The sequence below is a fragment of the Eptesicus fuscus genome, chromosome 2 (genome assembly GCF_027574615.1).
Source record: "Eptesicus fuscus isolate TK198812 chromosome 2, DD_ASM_mEF_20220401, whole genome shotgun sequence".
NCBI classification, from domain to species: Eukaryota; Metazoa; Chordata; class Mammalia; order Chiroptera; family Vespertilionidae; genus Eptesicus; species Eptesicus fuscus.
The window spans coordinates 28,852,036-28,861,605 of NC_072474.1; the positions used below are offsets into that span (position 1 = coordinate 28,852,036).

Sequence of the window (9,570 nt, forward strand, 5' to 3'; positions counted from 1 at the left end):
GAATTTAAAATCCCCACTGGATTTGCTGTGCATTTTGGCTAGATCAATGTTTTATGTTTACTTTGTTTCTTTCACGCAATGAGAGACTATCAAATGAAACTGCGTTACACTAAGGCCTTTGTTCTATGTTCTTCAGAAGGACACTGCCTATGATAGAAATGCTGTGACCATAGTAATCACACTGATCTGCCCTCGCCTATGTGCATATACTTTGATTCTTAGAGCCCTTGGGAGGTGACTAGTCAAGAGTTGGAGCAGATGGCTGGGGTTCCCGCATTATGAGAGGATTTTGAGTTTCTGACCTTGGTATCCATTTCCCAGACTTGTGTTCTCTATGGTAACTACTAGCCACGGTTGGCTATTAATTTAAAATGAATACAATTTAAAATGTAGTTTCTCAATCAGTGGTCTCATCTCAAGTGCTCAATAACCACACAAGGCTAACAGCTACCCTATTGGTCAGTCCCCATCATTGTAAAATAGGTCCATTGGGCTGCCCTAGAATGTATGCTGGAAGGTGGATAGACATGAAACTGTTGTGTTTTTTTCTGCTGATGATAAAAATTATAGTAAGTAAATATCTTACTGAATCCCCTTTTAAAAAGGAATTCAATTTTTAACTTATGCCTAAGAAAGATGCAGTGTAGTGCAATTCAGCAGCTTCAGTCTTTTCTTTTTAGCCCTAGAACAGTTTCAAATGAAATTTTAAAAGGAAATCACATAAACATGAAGTAATGTAGGTGTAATTCTGTTGAAGCAGGGTTTTGCAGTTTAAGCCTTGAGTAGCAATGGTCACTGGGACACTTTTGAGACCTGTGAGGCTTCTCCAAGTGCAGTTTGAAAGTTACGGTATTAGAGAAAGAGCAGTGGACTTAGAACTACGAGTTATGGGTCCCAATTTCAATTTTACCCTTAATACCTATAGAAATAATTTCTAATATTATGTCTTGTTTTTGTTTCTAATCGGCTTTAAGCTAGCCTAGTTGACTAATCTGGGCTTCAGTTTATTTTCCCATCGATTAAGTAGATGATCTCTAGGGTCTCTTTATAAAATCTGTTATTGAAAACTCTATTTAGAAAAATGCAGTAATTTTCATCATGAAACTATACTTTTCTGACAGGCACATTTAAAAATTTTTATTTTTATGGCTTTAAATAATTTTTATTTTTCTATTGCAGTTGACATACAATATTATATTAGTTTCAGGTGTACACCCCAGTGATTAGACATTATGTATTACTAAGTGATAACCCAAAAAAATCTAGTACCCATCTGACACCATACATAGTTATTGCAATATTACTATTTATTATGCTGTACTCTACATCTCCATGACTGTTCTGTAACTACCAATTTGTGCTTCTTAATCTCTTTACCTTTTTCACCCATCCCCCCAAATCTCTTCCCATCTGGCAAAAAGTTCTCTCTCCGTATATATGTATGTCTGTTCTGCTTATTTATTTTGTTCTTTAGATTCCACATATACCGGTAAGTGAAATCATCATATGGTATTTGTCTTCCTCTGTCTGATTTATTTCACTCAGCACAATGCCCTGTATGTCCATCCATGTTATTGTAGGTTGCAAGATTTTATCATTTAAACTAATCATTGATAGATATTTACTTACTGCCATTTTATTATTGATATTTTTTATTTTTTTTTCTTCCTCTTCTGAAAGAAGACCCTTTAACATTTCTTATAATACTGGTTTGGTGGTGATGAACTCATTTAGCTTTTTCTTGTCTGGGCAGCTCTTTATCTGTTCTTCGATTCTAAGTGATAGCTTTGCTGGGTAGAGTAATCTTGGTTGTAGATCCTTGCTTTTCATCACTTTGAATAGTTCTTACCAATCCTTTCTGACCTGCAAAGTTTCTGTTAAGAAATCAGCTGACAGTCTTGTAGGAGCTCCTTTGTAGATAAATGCTTTTCTCTTGCTGCTTTTAGAGGTTCTCTCTTTGTCTTTAATCTTCGGCATTTTAATTATGATGTTTCTTGGTGTGGGCCTTTTTGGGTTCACCTTGTTTGGGATTCTCTGTGCTTCCTTGACAGGCACATTTTAAAAGTAAACTGTGGTCATAAGACATACATCAATGAATGAAATCTGAAGAACAATATAAATATAAACAAGCAAAACAAACTCATAGATATGGAGAACAGACTGATGGTTGCCAGAGAGAAGGTAGTGAAGGGACCGTGTGGGAAAGGTAAAGGGATTGAGAAGTATAGATTGGTAGTTTCAAAATAGTTATGGGGATATAACTATTTTATATATATAAAATACAGCATGGGAAATATAGTCAATAATATTGTAATAATTATGTGTGGTGCCAGGTGGGTACTGAAAATTTCTGGGGAACCATTTTGTAAATTACATGATTGTCTAACCCAGGGGTCCTCAAACTTTTTAAACAGGGGGCCAGTTCACTGTCCCTCAGACCGTTGGAGGGCCAGACTATAGTTTAAAAAAAACTATGAACAAATTCCTATGTACACTGCACATATCTTATTTTGAAGTGAAAAAACAAAACGGCAAAAATACCCGCATGTGGCCCTTGGGCCGTAGTTTGAGGATGCCTGGTCTAACCAATGTGCTGTATGCCTGAAACTGATACAAAATAATATTAAATGCAAACTGTGATTGAAAAAAATATTTCTATAGCAGTGCAGGTACTAGAACACATAGGAACGCTAATGTTTTGTAACAGAGGTATTTATGCTATAGCTGATGACCTTAAGTGTAAAGGACCTTCCTCTTTTCTTCTTCCCAGTGGCACTGTAGCACATAAAATCATGCAGAAGTATGGCTTTCGGGAAGGCCAAGGTCTTGGTAAGCACGAGCAAGGGCTGAGCACGGCGTTGTCAGTGGAGAAGACGAGCAAGCGAGGAGGCAAGATCATTGTGGGCGAAGTCACAGAGAAAGGTGGGTCCTCCCCAGAAGCAGTGAGAGATGCAGTCTAGAGGCAGAGGACTGGTCCTCTTGAATAAGAGAATTCCTGGTTATGATGCATTCCAATTCTGTGTTGTGGTTCATCATCTTTATTTGTTCAGAATAGATGTAGAGATAGGAAGGCCCATAGGAGAAAAAATAATGACTTTGGCAGAAAATGAACAGTACTCAAGAAAATAAGTTCATGGCTACTTCTACTAGGCAAAGAATCTTGTTAAATTGATAAGATCATAGTTATGTTTTTTTGTTTTTAAATATATTTGTATTGCTTTCAGAGAGGAAGGGAGAGGGAAAGAGATAGAAACATCATTGATGAGAGGGAATCATTGATTGGCTGCCTCCTGAATGCCCCCCTATGGTGATCGAGCCCACAACCCGGGTATGTACCCTTGACTGGAAACGAACGCAGGATCCTTCAGTCCTCAGGCCGATGCTCCATCTACTGAGCCAAACCGCCTAGGGCCATGGTTATATGTTTATAGCATGAAAGACAGAGCCATATACAGTACATTAGTGATTATATCTGCTATATTCTAATTTGTAAGGGTTCTTATTGGTAGATTATGCCTAGTTGGTGTTTTATTTTTGTTTTCTCAGTACACAGCTTTAGTAAGTAGCCAGTCAGCCTAGAGCCACCCTGATTTGTGGGAATATTTGCAATTAGCCAGTGGCTGGCTAATTAACTGCTTATTACATTGGACTAGTGATCTTTGACCACTTCCCAAGCCAAGACTCTCACCTATAAGGGTTGGGATTGATGTGCTCTGTCAACCCCTTAGGAAGTGAACTAAGCAAAAATTGTAGGTAACCAGGGAAGCTAAAAATTTCCAGAAATTATAGTAAAAACCTATACCAAAGCAAAGCATATGCTTCCATTACAGATAGGGCTATATTTTTTCTCAGCCATAGATGATTATAGATGACTCCAGGACATAAGAGGGTTGCTATTAAAAATAAATTATTCATTGTAACTTGAACTCAATGCTATAACATATCTATATCTCATTGTTTGTTTTCCTACAGATGCAGCCAAGAAGTCAGATTCAAATCCATTAACTGAAATACTTAAATGTCCTACTAAAGTGGTCCTACTGAGGGTAAGAAGCAGAAGGAAGCAACCTGTTTGCCCACGTTGATATATGTGTCACTCCACCCTAACCTATCCCTGTATGCTTTCAGCACCACTGATACCGTAATAGATAAAGAAAACTGAAAAGAATACTTTTGCAAATGATATTTTTGGATAGACTCCACATAAGACTAGTAGAAATTTTTACTAATGATTCTTTGCTAAAGATAATATTTAAGACAATAGTGATTACTTTAAAATATTTGAAATTATTAGATGTTTATCTTAGTTTATGTATTTTGATGGTTGCATAATTGCTCTTGTAAGTCTTTGGAGGTTAGTGTATATTTTTGTTTTTTTAAGAAATAATTTTGGGGGACTATCGGGATGAAAATTTTCATTGTGTTATTTGAGATGGAGAGAATTTACTACCATAAAGTTATTTATACATCTTATTTATATATTAATAAATTATACTTGATACTTGAATTTTTTTATTTTTGTTTATAGAACATGGTTGGTGCAGGAGAGGTAGATGAAGACTTGGAAGTTGAAACCAAGGAAGAGTGTGAAAAATATGGCAAAGTTGGAAAATGTGTGATATTTGAAGTAAGAGAGTTTTCTTTAGATGTTTATAAACTGTTGTGATTGACAGGTTACAAAACATTTTCTACAAATAGAGATGTGTGCTGTGCTTAAATAACATATTGTCTTACTACAGGAGGTGACAGGTGTTGGTTATACTTCTCTTACTAAAATTATAAAAATTTTAAACATAAAGATAAGAAGGACTTCAAATTTTACTTGGAGAAGAAATAAACATTTCATTTTATGATTCAGGTTTAGTTTGGTGATTAAAGACTTTGATTATAGTATGCTTAATAGTTTAGTTACTTGGACATGCCTTTGGTTTCATTCATTTGACAAGTATATATTTAGTGCCTCTCATATATCCAATACTGTATTGAGAGCATTGGGGATGTTCTGTGCTCTCAGTGATATGTTCAGTTGAAACAACAAACAAACACATATAAAAATAGACAATATTTTGTTGCTAGATTCAGTAGTTATTGACTATAAGTACTGGAGTTGAGAAAAGGATTTAGATTAAAAACAACAACAACAACAGAAGGTTTTGTGGCAATATCAGATGCCAGCTGAGCTTTGAAATGAATGGATAGGATTTGGATAGGTGGAAAAGATATTCAGATTAGGGTCACAGCTTCTGGGAAACTGACGAGGGCTACAAAATGGAATGGTTGGGCATGTTAGGGATTAGCAGGAGACATGTTTACATAGGTGGAATGGGACCGTATGCAAGGCGTAGAGAGTATGACAAAGGGATTTAACCTATAATGAGAGGCAGTTAGAATACAAATCTTTTTTTTCTTAAATTTCTGCTCTCACTTTTGCTTCCTTTCTATATCATATTGCCATTTGTTGACCATATAATTATTTGTTTACATGTCAGCTGACATAGGACCTTTACAAGATCAGACTGCTCTACTTAGCTGTGTATTCCCAGCACCTAACACTGTGCCTGTCATAAACAGACCTTCAACAAATTTTTGATGTCAATTTGTAGTTATTTCCTTGGTATTTGACTACTTCTTATTCATATGTGATGATAATTGACACACTTATTCTGACAGAAATCATTAACGGAAGAAAACTCATATTTAGTGATATCTCAAATATCTATTTATCTATTATACTTTCATTTTTTTCCAGATTCCTGGTGCCCCTGATGATGAAGCAGTACGAATATTTTTAGAATTTGAGAGGGTTGAATCAGCAATTAAAGGTAAGTTGTACAACTAAATATAAAGATAAAAAAGTTGAAATTGTGATCTTGTTAGAATTAAAACATGTTCTTGTAATGTCTTAAAAGAATCTGTATTAACTGACTGTCTTTTTGTTTGCTTTTTAGCTGTCGTTGATCTGAATGGGAGGTATTTTGGTGGACGGGTGGTAAAAGCATGTTTCTACAATTTGGATAAATTCAGGGTGTTGGATTTGGCAGAACAAGTTTGATTTTAAGAACTAGAGCACGGGCTACAAGCTGCAAGCTGAGCAGAGAAGAAAAAGGCGACAGCCAGTCTGCATGGCTGGGTACAGAGACTCTTGGAAGGACTGCTAAGATAAATGTTGATTAATCCCTTTTTTATTTTGTGGTTTTTTAAATATAGTATAAAAATCCTTAAAAAAACACAAAAACAATCTGTGTGCCTCTCTGGTTGTTTCTCTTTCTTATTACCACTTCTGGGTAACTAACTTTTTTTTGCCTAGGATTTCATGATAATTCTCAAGTGCTCCAGTGATACAGCATTTCTTGCACTAAAAATATCTAGAAAGTTCTGGGATATGGGGTTGTATTAAGTTATCCTTTGCATTTCTTTCATTTTTTTTTTCTCTTTTTGATTCTTTTTAATAAAACTTGCAAGTTACTGTAGTTTCATAAATTCTATAATAAACTATCATCTTGGCAGTCTGCCAAAGGTGAAAATGTTTGCTTTCTCTAACAGAGAAATTCTTATTGATTCCGGTCGTAGAAAAAAAGTCTTTAAGACCCGAACTACGGTTAAAGAATTGTGAACCTACCATGACCTGTTTGGATGAATCATTTCGATTAAACTAAGTCAGACTGTAGGGTTTGTGATGGACTTAGGATACAGAAATCATGAACCTAGCAATTCTAGCGTAGTCTTCAGGGTAGATCAGAAATGGCAAGTTAATTCAAAACCTCACGGGTACATTGTAAATGTGTGCCCATAATGTTTTGGAAATGGTGGTTCCTTGGAGTCACATTTGCAGTAGTGTTAGTTCTCATATATATTTTAAAATTTATAAAGTTCAGCCACATCAGCTACTTAAACTGTACGGCCAATTAATATAATCCCAGAGTTATGAAAATTGTACCACTGAAGTACAGTGGTATGTGTGGCTTAAAAATTAACAGGACCATGAAAAGAGACAAAAATATTTGGTGCTGGGGTTCATTGCTAGAGCAGGAAGTGTTTCCAGAATATTCTTGTGCCTGTATTCTGGTCCTTGCTTGCCCGAATATTGCTGAAGGACCTGCACCTATGTTGTCTCTCTAGGTTATTGTGACATGAAAGCGTGTTGTGACCCTTTGGGGAAAGAAAGCACTCACCATTTCTTTACATTCCATGGACTTGATTTGAAGACCTAAGGAATATTCTAACCCTTTTTAAAAAAGGATTTTCTCATGTTTTTACTTTAACAGAAATAAAAGAATAATGTTTTCTCTTTTGTGGTATTATTTTACTGAGTAAAATTTAATTGACACTTGGTTTTTGTGATAAAAATGCACATATTTCATAAGATAAGTTGGGTTAAAGATTAAAATATAAAAGGATTACATAATTGAATACTGAAGAATCAACAGCAGCCCTGAAACTTGAATGGGTCTACCTATGGACTTAGCTACTGAATAGTGCCTTTTTTGGCTTACAAGTACTTAACTGTGCTTATGCTGCGTGATTAATATGATGGCTTAGTTTAATTTGTATAAACTCTAATGTTCTTAAAGTATAAGTTTCAAACTACCTTTTATATCTGCATTATTATTATTTTGTTGCATAATAACATCATTGTTCATTTGCATTTAGGTGGCTTTCCCCAACATTTTCATGAACAACAACCAGAGAAGTAAAATGCAAGTAACTAAGTTTTAGTAGCATGGACACAACTTAGTGAATATCTTTCTCCCCAATCTTTAATTATTTTTAATTTATCCATGACTGCATTAATTATTTAGCACATTATTTGCAATCAGTTTCTGATATTGGAATAATTTCTAAATCTGCAAAATAGTGCTTGAGAGATTTTAAATTAACTAGTGGCCCGTTGCACCAAATTCGTGCACGGGGGCGGGGGGGGGGGGGGGGGCGGTGTCCTTCAGCCTGGCCTGCACCCTCTCCAGTCTGGGACTCCTTGGGGCAGTCGGACATCCCTCTCGCAATCTGGGACCGCTGGCTCCTAACCACTTGCCTGCCTGCCTGCCTGCCTGCCTGATCGCCCCTAACCACTCTGCCTGCCAGCCTGATCGCCCCCAACTGCCCCTCCTGCCGGCCTGCTTGCCCCCAACTGCCCCCCCTGCTGGCCTGCTCACTCCCAACTTCCCCCCCTGCCGGCCTGCTTGCCCCCCCCGCCGGCCTGCTTGCCCCCCCCTGCCAGCCTGCTTGCCCGCCCCTGCTGGCCTGCTTGCCCCCAACTACCCCCCCCACCAGCCTGCATGCCCCCAACTTCCCCCACGCCAGCCTGCTCACCCCAACTGCCCCCCCCACCAGCCTGCATGCCCCCAACTTCCCCCACGCCAGCCTGCTCACCCCAACTGCCCCCCCCCCGCCAGCCTGCTTGCCCCTAACTGCCCCCCCCCCCCCGGCTGGCCTGATCACTCTAACCACTCTGCCTGCTAGCCTGATCACCTCCAACTATCCCCCCTGCCGGCCTGATCTGATCGCCCCCAACTGCCCCGCCCCCTCTGCCGGCCTGCTCACTCCCAACTTCCCCCCCTGCCAGTCTGCTTGCCCCCAACTGCCCCTCCTGCCAGCCTGCTTGCCCCCAACTGCCCCCCCGCCAGCCTGCATGCCCCCAACTGCCCCCCTGCCAGCCTGCATGCCCCCAACTGCCCCCCTGCCAGCCTGCATGCCCCCAACTGCCCCCCTCTGCCAGCCTGCTTGCCCCCAGCTATCCCCACCCCTGCTGGCCTGATTACCCCTAATCTGCCTGCCAGCCTGATCGCCCCCAACTGACCCCCCACCCGCCGGCCTGCTTGCCCCCAACTGCCCCCCCTGCCGGCCTGCTTGCCCCCAACTGCCCCCCCGCCAGCCTGCATGCCCCCAACTTTCCCCCCTGCCAGCCTGCTCGCCCCCCCAACTGCCCCCCCTCGCTCCCCAACTGCCCCCCCGGCCAGCCTGCATGCCCCCACCTGCCCCCTCTCCCTCCCCCCCCCCCCCCCCGTTACCTGATCACCCCAACTACCCTCCCCTCATGGCTTGATTGCCCCTAACCGCCTCTGCTTCAGCCCCGCCACCATGGCTTTGTCTGGAAGGTCTCCCGGTCTTATTAGCATATTACCCTTTTATTAGTATAGATTTTCAATATTAGCTAACTAAAATTCAAATTTAACTTGAATATAAAAATTCCAATATAAATTAAAAATTAAAGGTTCAGTGTAATAGACATTTGTCCCTCTTGGCCCACCTGTGATCTTCTGGAAACCTTTCTTGTGTTTGGGGAGTTTACTGTATTCACTCCCTTCCTTAAGATAGAGACTAGAAACTTGCTTTGCCAGTCTGTCTCAAAACTAAGGCAGGCACTGTGTCCTGGGCTCTTTATATCAGATGAGAGGTGCGGTGCACGAAATTTGTGCACTCGGTGGGGGGGTGTCCCTCAGCCCAGCCTCTGCCCTCTCACAGTCCGGGAGCCCTCAGGGGATGTCCAAGTAATGGTGGGGAGCAGGCGTAAGCTGGCAGTCGGACATCCTTAGCGCTGTCGTGGAGGTAAGAGAGGCTCCCGCCACCACC

The 9,570-nt window shown here is 40.2% G+C and overlaps 1 protein-coding gene across 1 annotated transcript in view; it reads left to right on the top strand.

The window, feature by feature from the left end:
- RBM17 (RNA binding motif protein 17) overlaps window positions 1-7,288 on the top strand; it is a 37,717-nt gene extending 30,429 nt beyond the window's left edge. Inside the window, exons 8-12 of the mRNA XM_008155362.3 lie at window positions 2,771-2,922; window positions 3,973-4,046; window positions 4,529-4,627; window positions 5,750-5,822; window positions 5,949-7,288. Of these exons, the coding sequence (XP_008153584.1) occupies window positions 2,771-2,922; window positions 3,973-4,046; window positions 4,529-4,627; window positions 5,750-5,822; window positions 5,949-6,052 (502 nt within the window). The 3' untranslated portion in view covers window positions 6,053-7,288. The remainder of the gene's footprint in view (window positions 1-2,770; window positions 2,923-3,972; window positions 4,047-4,528; window positions 4,628-5,749; window positions 5,823-5,948) is intronic.
- Window positions 7,289-9,570: the final 2,282 nt, after the last annotated feature.